At 37.0% G+C, this 22,945-nt stretch overlaps 1 protein-coding gene across 3 annotated transcripts in view; it reads right to left on the bottom strand.

Moving 5' to 3' along the window:
• The window catches only part of LOC122811421 (regulator of G-protein signaling 3-like), a 610,403-nt gene that overhangs the window by 54,925 nt on the left and 532,533 nt on the right, over window positions 1-22,945 (bottom strand). For all 3 annotated transcript variants that reach the window (XM_044083253.1, XM_044083254.1, XM_044083255.1), the window contains one exon: window positions 6,297-6,373. In XM_044083253.1, the coding sequence (XP_043939188.1) occupies window positions 6,297-6,373 (77 nt within the window). The remainder of the gene's footprint in view (window positions 1-6,296; window positions 6,374-22,945) is intronic.

Here is a 22,945-nt window from a genome sequence, read left to right as displayed (position 1 = left end):
ACATTCAAAATGGTCATAAAACACATCTGAAGTGATATTCGGAAACCAACAATCACGTTATAATCAATAGTCTAAGCCTTACTCTGTTAGTCAAAATAAAAACCCAAGCATATACAAAATTTCGAATCAGATGAAACAAAGCAACAGAATACACTATTTAACCACTGATGAGAAAAGCAGAGAGAGATTAAATAAAGATCCAAAAGTTTTCTTACCTGAGCTCAGCAGACAAAGAAGTCCAGAGTAAAGAGTAGTTTTCCAAAAGAAGTATCCTTTCCTGCTGTAGTGTGATCTTGAAGTTGGTATATATATATATATATATATATATATATATATATATATATATATATATACAATTTGCAGGGAGTGTGGGGGCCAGGGGGGCTTTTCACCCAGCATAAATGTAATTTTATTTTTTTACATTTGTTGGAAACTTGAATGAAAGGTTTCAACCATATGAATTTCAAGCTTCTAAAAACTCGACAATATAATATGAATCCATACACATAATTTGTATACAACACATTGTGTATATATTTATGTGCATACATATCTATATCTATATATGAATACACACCACACCACACACATGTATACTTCCTTTTGAAATGCCTGTACTTTCAATGTGGTCTCCCAAAATGTGGGATTAAAAAGACTGAAAATATTTGATATGAGTAAATACTGAACATCGCTCTAATGTTTTAAACTTTTTTTGCTGGGGACAAGCCTACCGATCCCCACTAATAAATACCAAATTCAAAACTGCCATTCCTAGAAGAAAAAGGAATTTTCATATAAAGGGCAGTCTAGAACTTAATATACAGAAAAGTCTGGATTTTCAGTCATTCACGGAAAAAGCAATAAGCACAGAAATGGTCAAACTTACACAGAAAAAAACATTAATTAAATTAATTAATTAAATTAAACAGTAAATATCAGCAAAATTGAAGTTATACTAGTTAAGGGTATATACCATTTCTTCACTGTTTTGCGGCCTCATTTTTAGTACATGTGCATATATATATAAATAAATATGTACAGACATATGTGTGTGTGTGTATATATATATATATATATATATATATATATATATATATATGTGTGTGTGTGTGTGTGTGTGTATATATATATATATATATATATATATATATATGTGTGTGTGTGTGTATATATATTTACTTACTGTAAAGGTTATTGCATGCTTGGTAAAAGGACATGGTCTTCTGAATGTGATATCACAGCCAAAAACAGGTGGCATGACCTCAATAAGACCAATTGCACAGTGAACCTCTCAGTTCCTATGGGCATGTACAGTGCAGACACTAGATTTTAACATTAAACTCTAATCCTTGAAAATGACGGTGCCACTCCCACTGAATGGATCTCATCCCAAAAGGGAGGAATGTGTCATAGATCTTTCATTTCTGGAGAGAATGTAAGATTAAAGTAATTGGGCATTCAGGAGAGGTTTAATAATCAGGTTATAAGGTAAAAATGCCAGAAAAACACTAATGATTTTTTCATTGTAGTACTGATGTATGAGGAAGACTTCGGTATACAAACAATACGATTAGGCCCTGGCCAGTCACTTGTTACTGGTAACTGTTTGATTTGAAAATGTACCACAGTTAAATGATGAGCCCTTGGATGTCTCAATAATGCGATCCTTTGATTTGAAAACACACCACAGGTAAATTATGAGCCCTGGGATGTCTCAGTAATGCAATCCTAGACCTACAGACCCATCTATAGCACCTGCAGATGCTTTCATGTGTAAAATCTGCTCCTATGTCACGTGTGAGTTCCCTTGTCTACTTAAGTTCTTTTTTTTTTTTTGCAGAGTTGGGGGGTCTGCAAGGAAGGCATTTCTGTTTAAAAAGGGTCTGCTAAAAGGAACCCGTGGAACTTGTGAGAACCATCAGTAGCCAATGTCTGCCAGCTCTTAATGTCCTTATGTAGTTTTGAGGTATTCATTCAGTGTATGTTTCTAACATTTCCTTTGAATTCTGTAGGATCCCAGACTGAGAATGAGTTGCAGTGACATCATTGTTTGAAGGTCAGAAATCTTTACTTACTATCTTTTACAGACTGCAATTACCAAGGATCACTGTCTCGGTGCTGATGATAAAGTAGCGCTGCGGGGAAGCCTCAGAACATTCTGTGTGGCCATTAGTGTTAACTCATAACTACTTCTGTGCTGAAGTTCTGTACACGACCTTTTCTCCTTGAACAACCATAAAATATTCTCAAAAAGCATTGCCATTGTTCGAAAAATGTGATACATCAGGTGGGAATAAAAAAAAAAAGGTGAAAAAGTTATAACAAAAGCTGCCCATCTGTATCTTGAATCCATTGCAATGTGCTTATCATACTGTATTGTGACATTACACTACTACATTTAAGTTCTATATTTCAAACCTTTTATAATATAAATACCCATGTTTTATTAATACTCTAGCTGTTTGTACTTTTTGTATTTATTCAAATATTCATTTTGTTTGTATTTGTCCTTGTGGTTTGGGTCACATTTAAAAAGGATGTTTAGTCCAGTCCGCCTACCCTGTTAACAAACTAAAATAAATAAATAAAAAACGTTGTATCGAACAGGTACATAATCACTGCAGATGAATACCAGTCTGGTCATTTCACTGTAACAGAATGTGCTTTAAGATGGATAGACTAACTCCACATTTATTTATTTCCACTTGTTGACTGACAAAGTCCAAATTGGGGGGGGGGGGACTTTTCATGGGAGGCCTGGGGATAAAGCGTCACATGAAAATTATACAGAGTCAGACATTAATAAAAGAGTAAAAGTCACATATGACTTTAATTACAGTACAGGGACATAAGATTAAACAAAAACTTTCAATAAAAAACAAACATAATTCATATCCTATAGCACTGTGATGAACCAATATTGACAAAACCCTGGATAAGCATAAGTTACATTACAATAAATAGGTAGGTATTTGTGAGTACTAAAATTGGGTACTGTGATAAGTAGGTATTTGTGTGAGTACTAAAACTGGGTACTTTGATAAGTAGGTATTTGTGTGAGTACTAAAACTGGGTACTTTGATAAGTAGGTATTTGTGTGAGTACTAAAACTGGGTACTTTGATAAGTAGGTATTTGTGTGAGTACTAAAACTGGGTACTTTGATAAGTAGGTATTTGTGTGAGTACTAAAACTGGGTACTTTGATAAGTAGGTATTTGTGTGAGTACTAAAACTGGGTACTTTGATAAGTAGGTATGTGTGTGAGTACTAAAACTGGGTACTTTGATAAGTAGGTATTTGTGTGAGTACTAAAACTGGGTACTTTGATAAGTAGATATTAGTGTGAGTACTAACATTGGGTACTATGATAAGTAGGTATTTGTGTGAGTACTAAAATTGGGTACTTTGATAAGTAGGTATTTGTGTGAGTGCTAAAACTGGGTACTTTGATAAGTACTTGTCACACACAATAGTTCCTGAAGTCCACCAAGTATGTCACAAAATATAAGCACAGCACGCTGTTAGATGTTGAGCGCTTTCATCTAGTACCTCTAGATTTCTTCAGTCTGAAGAAATCTAGAGGTACTAGATGTATGGTTTTACAATAAAAGATTTTTACTGCTGTGTTTCGTGGTTCCTGATAAATTGAGCCGTGCTGTGCTTATATTTTGTGACATACTTTGATAAGTAGGTATTTGTGTGAGTACTAAAACTGGGTTCTTTGATTTTATGCCAAAGAAAGTTGAGGAGGAATGACAAAGTACTGCAAACAGATCTGGTTAAATGAGACAGAGGTACAGCAGTTGATTAGTGCTTCAACTTTCAGGAGTGAGAAATGGCATGAGAGAGACTTTTATTTTGAAAAACATAAAGGTAAGGAGGCAGACAATCATGTACAGTAGCATCGGGATGCAGAAAAACAGTTAGTAGTTAATTAAAACAGCAGTTTTTAGTGCTTAAAGTTAACAAATACACATGGGGGTGAGCAGAAGCATAACTAGGAGTCATGTAGGTATTGTTTAAGTTAATTTTTAAAAAACGTTTAGTTTTTCAATTTGTTTAAGCACAATGGTAGGGAGTCACAAAATTTGCAAACATAGCAGGGGTTGAGTGACTCACCAACCATATTATTAGATTTGATGGTAAATATAAAAGGGATTTACTTTGAAGCATAGTGCCCTTCCTGAAGAATAATATTTTTCAGAGTTTTGTAGTGCTAAACAGTTTTCTGACTTGTATATTAGACTATGGCAATAAGCAGTTTAACTATTAAGATAGACGGATTTTGGTCTGAGAAATGTTTTGGGGTAAACAGCATTAGTGTTTTTTTTTGGTAGGATTTAAAAGAAGATGAGATTTTCTGAGCTATGTTTCAGTGGATGAGAATGAGGCCTCTGTGAGGTCATTAAGTTCTGAGAAGTTTGGGTAGAACAGATGAGGGTGGCATCATCTGCATATGGCATTATTGCTGCATGTCTGAAGGCTTTGTGAAATTTATCTGTAAAGATACTGAAGAAGATGGAGCCAAATATTAAACCCTGTGGCACTTCAATGGTAACAGATTGAAAGGTTGAAATGTCTTGGGGCCATTTTCCCCCCTCATGTCTGTTCAAGAGATACTTATGGAAACATGGCAGGGCAGAGTGGGAGAGATGGAGAGATGAAAGTTCTGAGTAGATTTTGATGAAAGACGTCAAGGAAAATAGATGACACTAAGTGGGCAGAATTTCTCATTTGGTTTATGGTGTTTGTTAAACTGAAAAGGATGGTAAAAGCATTACGTCTGAAACGAAAATCAAGTATTCCTTTTTCACATTCCAGTGATAGACACATTTATAAAGACAATATGAAAGATGCAGGAAAACCCAAGTCTTAGGCTTAATGCCAACACTGGAAGCATGTGTCCTTAACATAGAATCCACAGCAACAAGGACCTCAGATTTCATGCTCTTAGTTGTCTCTGTCATCTCCAATAAAGTGCTATGTCATGTAAAACTGGACAAATAAGAACATGAGAAGTTATAAGAAATGCATAAGCACCTGATTATACAAATGTCTGGATGCCTTAATTATTGACTAAGTACTCAAAAATGATCCCAGCGTTTCATAAACATGTATTAACATTATTGCAAAACTGTTATCAAGGTGTGTATAACACCCTATAGAATCAATATCATGCAGAGGCTTACATTAACTAATGCTGCACACAGAGATCAAAACATGGTATACCTATTTGTTTGACATGATGCAATGTCTGTGATCACTGTCAAGATGTCTGAGAACCAAAATGATTCAGTGCTTGTAATGTGACTAAATGAGCAATAAAAATGTTTTAATTAAAAAAAAAAGTTTGGTATAGATGCATATTAGCTTTGTGTTCATTTTGATGGAGTTGTTTTTCTGCATCTTTACATAACCATACACACTTACAGCTGTTTAAAGTTATTTTTAAAAACTGCTTTGGAAAACAACACATAGACATCTGCTGACCATTGTATATTATAACTGTGACTGTGACAGTAGAGCAAAAGTTAAAGCCTGAGTTTGCTAAGCAGTTTTCCATACTTCAAACTATCTTAAGTTTCTTTGTTTTCATATTTTAGAAAAGTAAGGTAAAAAAGAATTTCCAGGCACACAAAGCTGTAAAATACAATGTGAGCTGCAACTCCATGTGGGCAATCTAAAAGGGATGTTTTTCTCCATATGCAGACTATGGTGTTTAAAACTGTGATAGACGCATACTCATACGGCTTAAGTTAGAATGAAATATGACCAAAGTCATTACCCTGTAAAGATTGGTACCCAACTTTGAATACTAATGTCTGCTTTGTGCATATCTGTGAACCTAATTAAACTTCACTTTCAGGATTTTCTTAGTCAAAAGATTGGGCTTCTGGCATCAGTGGATGTTCTAAATCTCTAAAGAAATTAAGAGGTATATTTAACTTTCATTATGAAAAATACATTCAGCACAGATGGAAACCAATATTGTAAGCATTATCAAATCCATTCTCTAAAAAATGGACCGGTTTTAGTTTTTTTCACCCACATTAAATACTTGAGATAAAAAGAAGATGAAGAGAAAGCTATCAATGTTATTATGGTTATATTTACCTAGAAAGATCAAATTTACTTTATATAAAACACTTAAAGTGCCCTTTAGGAAAATCTGATTAGAGACAGACATGAATTATTTCATGTTTCAACAAAATAAACAATGCAGTGCATCGGCCTTTATGTGTTAGACTGGCAACAATAAAATGTCTTTTTTAATTAAAAGTTACTTGATACTCACTGTTTTTTATTATGCTGTTGAAGCCCCTCTTCTGAGCACTGCAGTCCTATATCTGATTCCAAGCTTGCTGATAGGTGCTGTAATCAATGAAGTAAGGAACTAATCAATCTCAACAACCTGAGTAAAATCAGTCCACAGCAATTTATCAGCAAAAACCAACAGACGGCATTGTATCATGTCATTAGGGAAATTAAATGACTGCAAAGCAAGCCACGGATTCGAACGACTAACAAACTGATTAATATCAGTACAGATTTCTACAGCAAATTATCAATAAAGCTATACATTTGAAAAATGTCTTATAAGCCTTGAAATTAGTTGCTAACCTCACAATGATTAACAGGAATAACATTAGTGAACTGTGTATAACTGTTACAAGCTATCACCACTAAGATGCCTTACTGTTAGTCAGGTTTAACTCCTGCTGGAGATTCATTGTTTAAGTCGATAAAGGAAATGTCATTATTGCAATATGATTCTCAAAGGTGTCATTTCATAATTACAGATACACAATTTTATATATATATATATATATATATATATATATATATATATATATATATATATATATATGGCAACTGGGTAAGCAATGCAGCTCCACTTTTGAATACAGACAATATGTGGTGTGTGCAGTCATGTAATACTACTTTAATTTTCTGCCAGTCAGATTCCCTTCTGTGTCTTACTACTTAAGTTAATTGTTTTCTTAACCTATGTCATGCCTCTCATTTCTGTGATACCAAAACAAGGTGGCAAATTAGAAGTGCTCATTCAAAATCTCAAGTAGCCTTTTTAGATACTTTTTTTTACCGATTCATTCAAAAGTATGTCTGTCTGTATGGTAACTGCATTTTTGTTTATCATACAATATCATGAAATAAATGGCTCAATTGATTATTTATTGTTTTGGTATAACTACTGGGAAACTCAGACTTATTTTGTTAATCCCTGAACTAAAATACATATGCAAGAGGCATCTACATTTTAGAAACAGACCAACAAAAAAATAAGGGAATTTCAAGAGGGAAATAATACAATAAAAATAGAGACAAGACTACATAGTGATGAATAGGGTGGCTATATGATAAACAAAAAAAATATATACAGCTAGCAGGGAAGAAAGGGAATTAAATGCAAAGTCATCATTTTCTTGGGAATATTTATTTTCAATCACATTTCTCAGTAGAAAAGCAATGTGGAGTGTGTGAGGGTGCTCTTCTGGAAAATACTGTTGCACTTGTCTTTTCTAAGCTCTGTTATATGAAAAAACATTTGACAGATGATGTGAACATAGCAGATACTAACCCTCCTGTGTTCAAAGGTTTGTTCCCTTAATTTCAGACATTCACAGTACACAGAAATTGATGATCCCTAGAAACACTGAAGTGCAGGGTTCACTCAGCTGCATGCAGTGGAGGCAAATTTCCCTTCCCACATACACATTTTTAACTACATTTCCTCCAAGAGTCAAAGACAAAGATTTAGCAATCCTGAATACCTCAAAAGAGAGAGATATCTCAACACCTTCTAGATCTTCACATCCTACCTTACCACCATGCACTATGCTAGATCTTCACTCTACCACCCCCCACCAAAATAAAGAGAGCTATGAGAGTCTTAAGCCATTACATCAAAAGTGATGTATACAGTGGCTCTTAAAATAAAATCTAGTTGATAGCTATCAGTGTGAAAATAAGCAGAAAAAAAGCCTTCTGGTAATGTAGGTTCGTGACCTAACTATGCAAATCCAAAGGTGTATGGACCTGGATCTCTAAAGTAATTTTCTACTGATCATTTAATGAACCCTGTGGGGTGCTTCACACTGACTCTTATGATTACTGTAATGTTATTTACAACAGTAAAAAAAAATAATAATATATGAGTGGTGCAAATGAAGCTACCAAAAGTTAATCAGTGTCTGAAATATCCACTGCCAACACTAACAAAGTATATCATATGCTCATTAGCAGAGGTGATTTACTTTAGCCATGCAGAGTTTAACATTAAACTTTATTTGGGTAGTTATTATCACATGAATAAGTAAAACAGCTTCTGACTATAGAAGCTTCAACAGTTAAAAGGAACAGCGATGTGTCTTAACAGTATCAAAGTGCCATGTTACCTATCTCACAAAACAGATGATGCTCCCGAGTTAAAACAAGATATATAACTATATTACCGAATAAGAATATCGGCAGCCAATCTAATATTGTAATAGGACTAATATGGAGAATCTTGGTGTGCATAAAGAGACACATCAAAAGCAGAAAGACAAAAGTTACCTGACCAGGTGCTTAACATTTCATCATAATGTTATGAACTCAAACCTGTAATCAGTAGACGTGTAATGTTCAAATCTGCAAACATTGGTACCTACAAAAAATACATCTATTTTCACAGGGAGGCAAGCCCCCCTTGTACCCCCAAGCTAATTATATATACCAAATCTGAGATCACACTACAGTGGGTAAAGGGAAAATGTCACAAATAACTCTGTACAGCAGGCTTGCTCAAAAAAGTAGGTACAGCTCGATCAGCAGATTTTCTGTTAACTATACTGACTTTATCAGTATTCAATGTAACAAAACATCAATAAAATCAATTTAAGCCATTTGACTATGTATATGCATGGGTTCCCTTCAGAATCTTGAACGACTGAAAACCCGAATGTCATATGGTCGAGACCATATGATCAAGTTTTCAGAAGCTCGAAATTCTGAACGGAGAGCTGTGTGGAAAAGGGAGATTTCCCTTTTCCACGCTGTAGTGCAATCTCAGAGATGGTATATTTAAGTAGCGGGGGTGGGGTGCAGGGGGCTTGCCCCCCTGTAGAAATGTTTTATTTATTGGGGGGGGGTTAATTTTAGGATTTCAAGCTTCTGAAAACTCGATCATATAATCATGACCATATGACATTCGGCAACACATATATATATATATATATATATATATATACACACACACACACACACACACACACACACACACACACACACACACACACACACACACACACAGTGGGTCACACTACAACTGTGCTACAATATTTTGTTCTGCTTTCTCATTTGCATATACTAGAAAGCATACAAATAGAGTATTTGAACCCAATATATTAACCCTGGGGAAATGGACTTAGAGATCTGACATAATGGAAGTGTTTGACAATCTCATGAGAAATTAAATGAAAGACAATTTCACAGGAATGAAAATCCAAAAGGGCACCCTTCAGAGGAAAACTCATGCAAGAGCTAGGGGTCCTATCCTTATAATGGGAAGAATGTGCCACAGGTGGTGGGGTAGAAATAAAACCATGGAGATCTGAGAGTTATGATGAGATTAACTCCAAACTGTAAATTAATAAATCCAATAAGAAACAGACACAGTCATGACTGCAGTATGCGGTTCTAAAAGATTTAACTACAATTGCACAGAACACAAACGCTTTCACTACAACAGCTTCATCAAGTGTTTAAAATGCACAGTAAAACACATCTCCTATAAAGCATTAGGGTAACAATCACATGACACATTCCAATCACTATTTAAAAGCATATTACATACAAAATATCAGCACATGATTTAATACCACATAAAAACATAAATAAAACATAAATACATTAGTGAAAGTTACACTATCTCCTCAAAGATCTATTAAGCCGGGGTCTCAGAGGCACAGATTCATTAAGACCATGCCCCGAGTCCCCCCTCAACCTAACAATCCATGTAGACTCCAAGTCTTTAGTCTTATTAGCTATATCACCTAACCTGGAACTCTCTGATATTCCCCCAATGACCAAGAACTTGAATTCATGGGTGTCATCTGTGTTCATAACATGTCTAGCCAGTGCATTAACCTTACTGTGTTTATTTATATTGTAAACATGTTCTCTTAAACATTCTTTAAGCATTCTGTTGGTCTTCCCTATATAGAATCTCATACATTTTACACAATAAGCAAGATAAACCACATTTAGTAAAACATGTGGCATGTACTTTAAAAGTGTACATTTTCCTCTGGTCAGGATGATAAAATTCAGCACCGGTGTCAATATAGGAACAAAAATTGCACCGCCCACATGGCCTGGTGCCATATTCACAGTCTTCAGCAGAGGTTCCCTTGGGATAACACAGTCTCCTTTATAAGGACTTGCTGTTCCTAAACTAAAACCTAGGTTCAACATCTATGAGTTTTGCTACATCAGGATCAGTAACTAGAGCTTTCTAATGCTTCCTAATGATGTCTACATACTGAGAGACATCAGTAGTATAGCTCAAAGGAACCCTAAGTTTCATGCCACCATCCTGGCTATCTTTCACCCTACCAACTTTCCCACTCCCATCAGAAAAGTAGGGTTTGGCCTGACTATGCCTCATTCCCACTACATCATTGACATTCATAAGGATGTGTTGCTCATTATACCCTTTATCTCCAAGGTGATCCACGGCAACGTTTACCCGTGTCTGAAAGTCCAGCTCCTTCACATTTAGCCTAGACGCTCTATATATCTGATTGTTTATAACATTCCCAAAAATGTAAGGAGGATGTAAACTATCCCTCTGTAGCAAATGATTCACATGGCATTCTCTCCTATGAAGCTTAGTAAAAAGTTCTCCCTCATTATCCCTTACAACCAACACATCCAGGAACTCAGTCTCATAAAGTTCAGATTTAAAAGTGAACTTTAAAAATTTAGTACTCGTTAACAAACTCATGCCATTCCAAAAATATATTGAGGTCACCCTTCCACAAAATAAAAAGGTCATCTACAAACCTTCTGAAAAATAAAATGCGACTATTGTATGGTCCACTTGATCCATATTGAGTCTCCCAAATAGCCATAACTGCATTGGCATAGCTATTGGCACAAGGCGTGTCCATAGCTACACCACTGCACTGCTTGTAAGCCTGCCCCTCAAACACAAAAACATTCTGTTCAAGGACAATTTCAAGTAATTTAGCCAAAAGGCTCACAGTTTGCTCCCCATAATTGGGATAATGTTCTAGAAACAGAACAGTACTGGCAATACCCTCTGTATGGGGTATCACAGTAAATCGGGAGACTACATCTATGGTAACAAGTAAATTGTCCTTACAGGTACTCCTGGAAGCAAAACAATACAAATCATTCAAAAAATGCTCACTGTCCTTTAAAACATGCTCAAGATTATCTAGAGCAGGTCTCAGATGTTTTTCTACATAATCGACATTGATTCCGTACACCAATTCCTTCCCGAGATAACTGGTTTCATGGGTAGATCTACATTGCTCTTATGTAGTTTCGGTAAGCCTTGTATGAGCGGAACTGTAGGTTTGCTCACAGATATTCAAATAACTTATCATCTATCAGATTTAACTCTAACAGGCATTTCACCAAAATGTGAACATCAAAAATAACATTGTTGACTTGCACACTTGATATTTTCTCATAGAAATGCCCATCATCCAACATAAATCTCATTTTTGTAACATACCAGTCCTTATCCAATACCACACTTGACCCACCCTTGTCGGCAGGTCTAATAATGATATCTTTGTTGTTCTCACGACATTTCACTGCATCACTCTCTTTTTTTGGTTCAATTATTCTGTTTTCTACTTCTATGAGATACAGCATTACTAAACTCCAAGTCATAAATATCATGCACACATTGCTTTCCCAATGGCTGTCACTAGTGAGTTAGGCTTAGGGATAAATCCACTAGGTTTAGAAAAAACATTATTAGCATTGTTAGTATTATTAAATACAGCTCCATCATCACTGGTACTACTATACAACAATTTTATTGTCAAACTCCTTGCAAACATTTTCACATCAAAAATAACTTCTGTGAAATTAGATTTACTGGCAGGTATAAAGGACAAACCCTTTTTTGGGAGGGTGACCTAATAGTTAGGGTGTTTGCCTTACAAACACAAGGTGCAGGGTTTCAGTCTCAGAAGGGATAATTGGCTTGGCTTAAAATGGCTCGCAAGGGCAGTTAGCTTAGTACTAATCTATGAACCTACGAACCTATGCATGAAGGACAAACCCTTCTGTGACACACTTAGCTCATGTTCAGATAACGTGGCTAGACAAGTTTCACACTAGTCCTTTTTTAGCATTCAAAAATGCTTTCTTTATGGTGTTCTGTTTATATTCCCTTCCAGTTTCCTTTTGCTGCGACTCCGACTTCTCCTTCTCTGTCGTTCCTTTATAAACTTGAAATTCTGCTCTTTCACGGGCAACAGAAAATGGAGGTCATATTGCCCAAAAGCGCTCACAAAGTCAGAGCTCGTACCAACTAGCTCAGTTGCTGCATTAATGCCTTTAACAGCTGTGGCATCCCTGTGAACTTGAGCAGTGGTGACAATAACTTTTTTGTGAGCTCCCAAGTCCCTGCACGGAGCTGCAGCATTGTCTAATGGTTGAAGTACTTCATTTCCACTTGTTGATCTTGCATCACTAACACAAAACATCTCTGAAGTGATAGCGGCATCTGCTGTCAAGGATGCTTCCTTAGCGTCCAACGTACTTGCATTGCTACCATTTAATGTCGCCGAACCAACAATGCTGCCATCTACAGTCAAGTCCATAGATCCAGCCTCCACTCTAGGCTCAGCTACATCTTCTATAGGCCAAGTGAAAACATTTCTTGCATGGAAATCTCGTCGATCACAGCATATCTTGCTAAGTTTGCCTTTATGTAACTTGGCCTCATATACAGAAAGGGAATTCAGCATATCAATCAGATGTTGGTCTAAAACAGCATCTGGATATATTTTCAACAATTGCAAGTATTTGACATTCACAGAATCAGTTAGTGTCTTTATTTCCCTTTCAGTGGCTTGTATCAGAAGCCTAAGATAACTAAAGCTTGCTTGAATATTAACCTTCTGCCACTCAAGCAGAAGCAAATTATCACCATTAACATGGGAAGGCATTTTCAAAATACATAAGCCTCTCGGCACAATGTTTTCAGCCAGACATACCTCCAGATGGAATTTCTGAAATTGACTTCTCTTCAGTTTATACAAATCTTTCTCTAAGTCTAATATCTTTAGAGCAATGACATCAACAATACTGCTTCCATCAAAGCCGCCCTCCATAGAGCAGCCAAGTAATGGGTTGACACCATCAGTAATATCGGTCAAAAACTACTAAACTTGCTGCCATTAGTCATTGGATTAACTCCAGAGTTTATAAAACCAGAGCCCAACTCAATTATCTCATCTGCCATCATGATGAGCCAAGTGGTAACAAAACAACTCAACAAAACAAAAAGAAATACCACTGAAGCAGGCTGAAATGCTGTGTCGAAAAAAGACAAAAATGAATAAATCCAATAAGAAACATCTGCCATCATGATGAGCCAAGTGGTAACAAAATAACTCAACAAAACAAAAATTAAAAGAAATACCATTAAAGCAGGCTCAAATGCTGTGTCGAAAAAAGACAAAAATGAATAAATCCAATAAGAAACAGACAGAGTCACAACCGCAGTATCCAGTACTGAAAGAGTTTACTACAAGTGCACAGAACACAAGCGCTTTCACTAAAATAGCTTCATCAGATGTTTAAAATGCACAGTAAAACACATCTCCTAAAAAGCACTAGGATAGTGAACCTCTTAATGGAGAATGAGTAGGCATGTAGCTTGTTAAATTAATATATCTGTCATGTCTAATTGCTCTTTGTTCTAACTGTGGGTCTTTGTGCAGACTTAAAACTGTGAAATGTGAAAATGCTTTAATAACTATAACTTTTAGCTTGAATACACAAGAAGCCGCTCGGTCAATGCTGTTTCAATCTGTTAGCTTATGATGGACATTAAAAATGTATAGTTTATGTGCTCTCTGCTCCTTAATGTCTTCTTGTGTTTAAAACTATGATGTCAATATGGGCTACCTCAGTCTATGTAAGTGACCAGTTATTTAACATTTTGACCTGGTATCACTGTCTATTACATCATGTAAATTAATTATAAAACCAGCACAGGTAAAACCCAAGGCAACTGAACTCACCAACTGAATGTCTGGCTACAGATGGTGGCAGTTCCATGGGATATCACTACACCTTTCTACTACTCCTTAGAGATGTGGGGCATCTTGAGTGATGTTGATGCTGTACACAGGGATTCTGGGCTACATTTTTTCCCCATGGGTCCTGAATTTGTTAACTCTTCTCTGTATTTCAATCTGCTGTGAAACAGGTTGACTGGGGAGACTTTGCCCCTCCTAGGTAATGGGGATAATTTTTGAATAGTTAATTGACTGAATATTTGCGGCTGTTAGTTTACATGCTCAAGTGTTTTACAAATTGTGTTCTAAATTTGTATTTCCTATTCTGGCTGGCAATGCATATACAAATCCATATGGTCTGCAACATGGAAACCTATTGAATGTCTTTATGACTTTAGCATGTGTTGTTGGAAGAAGTATTAAAGCAGCTTTTGGATTTTTAGACTCTTCATAACTTAAATATTTACTTTTTGCAACATTCACCGCCTTTTGGTTAATTTCACTTGTTTGTGGTGATCTATCATAAGGGTCCTAAGTTGTGCTCCTATGACACTGCTATGACTTTGAACCCAGTTATGATTTTGAAAGATAAGAAGTTGACAGGTGCAAGACGCATTGCTTACACTATAAGAAGTTAGCCTGTTTTATGTATTAGTATATTACTGCATCTTTCCACATCTGCTTAACTTTTGATTACAGCCAGCTCCCTTCTATAAACAAATATGGTAGTCTGCTAGGTTTCTAAGACACACTTTCATGTTCATTGGATAACAGAACTCCACTGATGACCTTACTTGAAACACTTGTAAAGTGAATTTACTGACATTCCATTTGGCGTGCCTTTGTTGAAGGTTGGGCATCAAGCTGGCACCTCTTCACCATGAAAATCTACTGTCAATCATTAGTGGACCGGAGTTCCGCTGTGGTGACCCCTAACCAGGAAAAGCCGAAGGAACAGCAACAACAACAACATACTTTCCTTTTTGACAAGATAATTAGAGGCATTTTCTGTAAGAATTTGGCAAAGTGCACCATGTGTCTTATTGTTGAAATATTCAGCATTCCAGCAGGTATTTTCAGGGAATACTATCCCTGCTGAAAGGACAAATTAGCAGTATTCATCATCAACCAGAATAGTTCTTTGTCCCTGTACTGTATAATGGGAACTTCTTTTTATTCTTAATGTTATACATGCATGACACAGCTTTACTGTGGAGGTTACAAAAGCAGAAACAGACTTTTCTTTTTAACTTAGATTTTTTTTTTATGTTGGCCTTTCCTACCCTTTAAATATTTTTGAATGTCCCCACCCATTTTCAATGTTCATACATTTCCCCATCCCCCTGGATATTTATAAGTCTCCAAAACCTCTATGTTAAGCATTCCTGAGCTTCACCATCCCACCTTGAAGGTTAAGCAACAGTAACCAAGCAGATTAACAGCTTCTACTCTTCTAAATATAAAAAAGATTAGGAAATGAGAGGTCGAAGACTTTTACAACGGTTTCACAAGAATTCTAGTCGATGCTTTGTTTCCTCATAAATAACGTCAGCTGCCACAAGACAACAAAGCCATATTGTTAATCCTGATTCTGGGAACTCAGTAATAAGGAAAGCTCAACAGCAACACAATTTCTCAGAATGAGTGCCAAAAACACCTGGAGATCCTAAGTGCTAATGGATGAGCCAGAAGGGTGATTTCATTTAGAAATAGCTAAACCTGGCCTGTCTGTGCAGCCAGCTATTACAGCTTCCTTGGTCCAAGTTTAAAAAAAAAAAAATATGTTCAAGTTTTATATAATAATACAATTTATACTTGTCTTAAACTTTTGTAAAAGAAATATATATAACACAGGCATAAATATGACTGTCTATGAATGAAAATATTAACACATTCAAGTTACGGGCAATTAAATTACAAAAGCTGGAAAATTACAAAACATTTATAGCAGGTACATAACATCTAGTTTTACACATCCAAATTAAGACGCATTCTCAAACTGTGTGAATGTGCTGGAAAAAAAAACTACAGCACCCATGAGGTAAAAAGCCCTTACTTGGAGAAATTCTGAAATTCTGTGGGGTTCTGAGACATAGTTGTTAATGCATATAGCTCTTTAGTGGTTTAAAACTTCAACAACCCATAAACGGATGATATTGTTGAAGAAAGTCCTTCTATGTGGCACATCTCATTACTAAGGGTTTTGCATCCAGGAAGAAAGAGGTCATTGTCTCCCTCTACTCTTCCCTCATTAGGCCAATCATAGAGTACAATGCCCCATTTGGTATGTACCTCACTAGACACCTGCAACAACTGGAGAGGCCACAAAAGTACCTCACAAAGAGGATCCTAGACCTTTAACACTTGTCCTATATGGACAGACTAAAAAAACTCCAACTATTCTCTGTCTCATATCGCCTATTTAGAGGCGATCCCTGCTTGACTTACAAAGCCATGTCTGACACAGCTCTGTTAGAAATGCTGTATCTAAAGAAATCCCAATTCCTCCACACCGCATGCTCCAGAGACCTCAACCTCATTACCACAATCAACAGAACATGCTGGAGGGATAGGTTTATTACCCAGAGACTGCTCATGCTATGGAATAGACTTCCTACACATGTCAAGCAGAGCACCTCACTGGCCCTCTTCAAGAGAAATCTTGATGAGTGGATGGGAAATAGAAAATTCACCCCGGGGATCACTCCAGTGGCTCGACTCGACAGAAGCATCAGGAACTAAAGTTGGGTGGCATGATGCCATGGTAATCCTATGGGCTAGGCCTGTAAAGGTTCCAGGGCTATTAGCCTAGTACACACCTATGAACCTATAAACACTCTATATGTCAGACTAATGGCGGTATTCATAGTCTTTACATGCATGCATAAAAGCAATTGGCATGTTCATGCAAATGCACAGCAAAGACACAATTCATAGAGGCTATATATACTAACACAAGATGGCCAGGAATAAACTTAAACAAATGAACTAATAATGAGATGGTAATGATAAATTATGTAAAATCTCAGATGCTAATAAGTCCTTCCCCATTTGCAATTTATAGTCATATTTTGACAAGTTTCCAAGCCGTCTGCAGACTTGTTATAAAAAGTGGAATTATGCCTTTTCTATCTACTTTGCAATTGGCAAGATGCTTTCTTTTGCTGCTAGCTTTGCTATTTCCTGGTGTGACCTGCTTGTCTTGGCCAAGCTAAAACCACTTGTGTCCAGCTGCTCTTGCTATCCAAGAAGTCAGATATAGAGACAGAGAATAACTCAGCATAATTTTGATAATCGGGAAATCCTTGACAGATTTAGAGTAGACAGGGACATTGTGAGGTTCTTAGTGAGAATATATGGTCCTCACACAGGTACAGGGGAGATATATGGCCTTTTTATCCTTGTGGCTACTAAGGTATGTACAGCCTTCATTTAACTTGTCACACGGACCACCCATAGCAGACTGAGGACATAGTGGATATTTCACAGGCTTCTGCCTCGAGGGTACTTCAGCAGTTCCTTGGATGTACTCTTGACATGTGTGGATCAGTACCTTTATATATGCCTTTTATAGAATGGCATGTTTCTCTGAGGTATTCAGTGTGATAAATTGTACTCATGTTGCAATTAGGGCCCCCACTTTGCCCATAGGGAGAGTGTTACCACAGTAGGAAGGACTACTATTCCATCACCTGCCAAACAGTGTGTGATGCACTAGATTACATCACCAACATATCTGCCCAGCATCTAGGCAGTGCACACAATTTCCATATCTGCCACAATAGCTAACTCTACCACCTGTTTCTGCATGGTAGGATGCCCAGTGATAATCTTGTTGCTAAGTGGAAAAATTATTATTTTTTTACCATTTAAGTAGTTATTCATAGTAAATGTGTTGCTTAATATTAAACTGCTATTTCTTTGTTTGGACCCCCCCTTTTCTCCTTTTCAGGTGATGCAGGATATCCACTGGAGCCACAGCTCATGACACCAGTGAGAAATCTAAGTGGACCTATAATAGAGATAATCCTGTCCCAGACTCATACTGTCATTGGAAGAGACTTCAGCATGTCGAAAAGCTGATTTAGATGCCTGGATGAGTCTGGGACAGCCCTTAAAGATGATCCAGCTACTGCATGCAGGATGCTTACCGCATGTTGCATCCTGCACAATATTATCACACACCAGTCTGGTTGTGAAGTGACCATACCTCTCAACCACTAAGTTCAGGAAATATAGGCAAAGCCTAAAATAAATAAGGACAAATTTTACATATTACTGTTATATTAGAAAGATGCTAGAATAAAAGAATTTGTGTTGGCATGCATTTTCTGAAGGATATGAAGCCTGAAACTTGTATGTAAGTCATCATTTAGTGACTTCATTCCTCAGTGATTTGCCAGAAAAAATACAAATTTTATGAGAATAGACCAAAAATATGAGGCAGAAATCTGGACAGATGAGAGGTACTGAAGTGACCCATGCTGTCACTACAGCTCCCAGTTCAATTCCTATTATGATTAATAATGAATTGGCAGGAAAAGTGTGGGACCCTATGTGTCAAGCTCATAAACAACATATGTCTGTATAGGTCTAGTCTAGATCTAATGACATTCAGGTTAGTGTGTCCTTCCTTATAAAAATACAGAGTGTAAGTGATGCATGCAGTGCTATGGTGTGTGGTCTTTTGTGTGGTTCATGGTCTACTGCCACTGTTCATCGGACATTTCCTCTTATCTTTAAATACTTTTTTTTTAAATTTCAGAATAGGTTCTCATATTATTGTTTATAAATGTCATGATTGACTGTTCACTGACATAATTTCATGATGTCACAAGGCATACATAAGGAATACTTACATTTTTAACTGTTTTGCACAAGCATTTTTGCTCAGTGACTGTACTTAAATATGCATGCACTGGATCTCTTGAAATGGTAAAGGTCATTAAAAGTGTTATGTCAGTTTTTTATTACTCTGAATTTGCCAAAATGCATTTAACATGACTTCATACTTTGCATCTAAATGGAAATGTTTCATATGCTGTTTTTGTTACATTATGTTTCCTCAGTTTTAACTGTTACATATTTGAAATGATTCACTGCTCTCTCTCTCTCTCTCTCTCTCTCTCTTAAAGTACTGTACACCAGATTATTTAATTTTCCTCATAAAGAAGTTGTGTCCTCAGAAATATAAATTTACAGTTGTACACTGGGTTTATTGGGGGTGAAGTGGCAGATGTGCTAGTGTAAATGTTATGATACTTGCATAATCATTTTATTTTTAAGGAGTACTTATTTTAATAGTGTGTAATACCTGTTTTATGTTCTGTGCAATTATTAGCTGTACCACTTGATAATGGATGGGCCTTTAATGGTATAAATCAGTACAATTTGCATGTTATGTCCTACACATTTCTTTCCAGATTATTTTCTTTAATTGTAAGGTTAAAATTATTGAAATTAAATGCATGCACGTGGAAAATGCCTTAATACTATGCCGTGCAGTATTTTTCTTACTTCACTACATTTGTAGTTAAATACTGACGGTGTATAGAAATCAAATGCTCCATTTGATATTCCAAATACCTGAAATGTCTTGCATGAATCACAGTAGGTTAAGGTGAAATGCGCCATATATGACACGTTGTAAAGATAGGGTTGGTAAAGGTGCACGTGATCCTGAGGAGGGGCAGTCATGTGAGCAAGATGGTGACATGTTGTGATACTGTAGCCTACTTGTTACAGATGATCCCACAGACATGGATCTCACAGTGCTAAAGAACTGCCACCTTGAAAGAGAGAGAGGTTCTGTTACATGTAGATAAACACTGATATGGCCTACATGAACTTTGTTGCGCTTTGTCCTGCCTATTTACACTACCTTCTTGAGAAGCACTTGTAGTGCCATATGATATGCCACAACATGACCAGACAGTATCCTCTCCTCTTCTACTTCCAACACTAACTCCTGTTTGAGTCTGTTAAGTCCTCACTAGTGTAAAAATGGAATCGGACATGGATACTTGGTGTGTAATCATATGTGCATCAGTGTAATCATAGCATCCCTCCCCCCATACTGTGCAACAGTGTAATCATGGCATTACACCCCATACTGTGCATCAGTGTGCTCATGGCATTACCCCATAATGTGCATCCGTGTGTCCATGGCATTACCCCATAATGTGCATCTGTGTGTCCATGGCATTACCCCATAATGCTCATCAGTGTGATCATGGCATTACCCCTTCATACCATGCATCAGTGTGATCATGACATTTCCCCCATACCATGCATTAGTGTGATCATGCCACTACCCCATATCATGCATCAGTGTGATTATGGCATTACCCCTTCATGCTGGAGTGCGGGGAGTGCCTTCTTGTGTGGAGTCTGCATGCCCTCCCCACGGTTGGGTGGACATTCGAAAGACATGCATAAATGGGCATGCCTTCAATGAAGGTTAAACGTCGTGCTGGCACCTCGGCGTTCGTGAAAATCTACTGCCAATCATTAGCAGACCGGCGTTCTGCTGTGGCGACCCCTAACCAGGAAAAGCCGAAAGACAAACAACAGCTGCGCATCAGTGTGGTCCTGGCATTACCCCCATACCATGCATCAGTGTGATCATGACATTTCCCTCCATACCATGGATTAGTGTGAATATGGCACTACCCACATATCCTGCATCAGTGTGACCATGGCATTACCCCTTCATACCGTGTATCAGTGTGATCATGACATTCCCCCCATACCATGCATTAGTGTGATCATGGCACTACCCTCATATCGTGCATCAGTGTGATCATGGCACTACCCCTGTACCATGTATTAGTGTAGTTATGATATTACCCCCATACTGTGCATTAGTGTGATCATGGGATTACCCCCACTCTCTGCCTTTTCCATGTAGCACTAGGAATTCTAACCATTTGTAGCTGACTCTCTGTGGCAGTGCACTGAGCCTTAATATTATGGCACATTTGCTGTTGGACAGCAAATGCTTTACATGTTTTCCAGGGTAGCTGTGATATTTGCCTGCACCTTGCACAACTTTGCAAAAGTGTTACTGTAGACACTGTTATCTCAGTTTCAGCCATAACTAGGATGTTTTCCCAAGGGTCTGGACATACTGATTGAGAAGTGGATGGATTTTCTGTTTTTATGACTTGCAGTTTAATGTTACCATGTACTTGACTTTGCGATCCAGTGGCATACTTTTATTGCTATGTTGTTTGTCTGATGAGTGGATCAAGTAAGTGTTGAGGCCCTCCCCCAGTAGTGTTATGGGCAATTGTATTCTGCCTTGCCTTTGCTCTGGTAAGTTCTACCTTATCATTGGCCCATTTCTTGTACTGTGCTAATGTGTCGTTTTGTCTGCCAACTTAATTTATATCTATACCACCCAACTCTCAAATATAACATAATTATATATAAAGGTTATATCAAATATAACATTTGCTCTCTCAGCTTGTTTGGGTCCCCCTTTTTCAAAAAGGTGTTTACTATATGTCCTAAGGGCAGTCATTTAGATGTAGTTCTCCTCATGGCTAAAATTATCCATTCGCTGTCTGTATCTCTGCTGCTGCATTGCTCATTCACATAAAACAACATGCAAAAGTAATATAATGAAGCTTGATCCTGTCATTGGCCAAACAACATAGCAATAAAAGCAAGCCAGCTTTCATCAAAAATAAATAAAGATCAGAGTACAAACATTTATGGTGACAACACTCTCATTCAACATCTACAGAATCATTCACAAGTGCATAATACCACCACAAGCATTAGTCATTACACTGCCATCTTATGTCACTGCTAACAGAGTTGTTTCCACACTTTTCTGTATTTATACTGCCATCTACTATTTTATGAGTGCCAGTCACAAATCCCACAGTAAAGCAGCATGTATCTTCACAACAGAATACTTTGGGGAAATAGAGAACATCAGACTTCACTCACTTGAAATTATATCCCGTGTAGCATAATCTATAAATGTAAAGAAAAAGGAAAGTACAGTTGTGTACAGTTACCATACATGTAGATGTTCAAGTGTATTCACTGTTGCAGTCATTACATTTGGGTAATCTGCTGGCAGGTTGCCCTCAGTCAGCCTGAATGACAAAGTCTTGGGTCCTGCGTCGGTTGCTGTTTCCTCTTCCATGATGTCAGGTCGTCAGGGGTATAAAACATGCAGCTGACGCCATTTTATTCAGTTTTTCTTGCCCCAGATGTCAGGTGCCCCGCAAAATGGGGAGCAAAAATATATATATAAATAAATAGTAAAAATATAAATGCACTTTTAAAAATCATAAATTTTACCTTCAACTAAAAAGCAAATACACCCCAAAGGCTTTTGAGTATAGTGAAGGAAAGAAAAGATATAGAAATTAAATAAATCAACTTTTAGAAACATACATTTTACCTTCAACTAAAAGCAAATACACCACAAAGGCTTTTGAGTATAATGAAGGAAAGAAAAGGTATAGAAAAGGGGGCTGGTGGGTGGGTAACCCGGACTGCAACAGTGAATACACTCGAACATCTACATTTATGGTAAGTGTACACAACTGTACTATGTTCTTCATGTTTCACTGTTGCAGTCATTACATTTGGGTAGAATCCCAAAGCTATGGATGGGAGGATGGAACTA

This window comes from Protopterus annectens, chromosome 9.part0, assembly GCF_019279795.1.
Source record: "Protopterus annectens isolate FY-2018-M chromosome 9.part0, PAN1.0, whole genome shotgun sequence".
In the NCBI taxonomy this organism is placed as follows: Eukaryota; Metazoa; Chordata; order Ceratodontiformes; family Protopteridae; genus Protopterus; species Protopterus annectens.
Note: the sequence above shows the minus strand (reverse complement) of the source record. Positions and strands in the feature narration are given on the sequence as shown.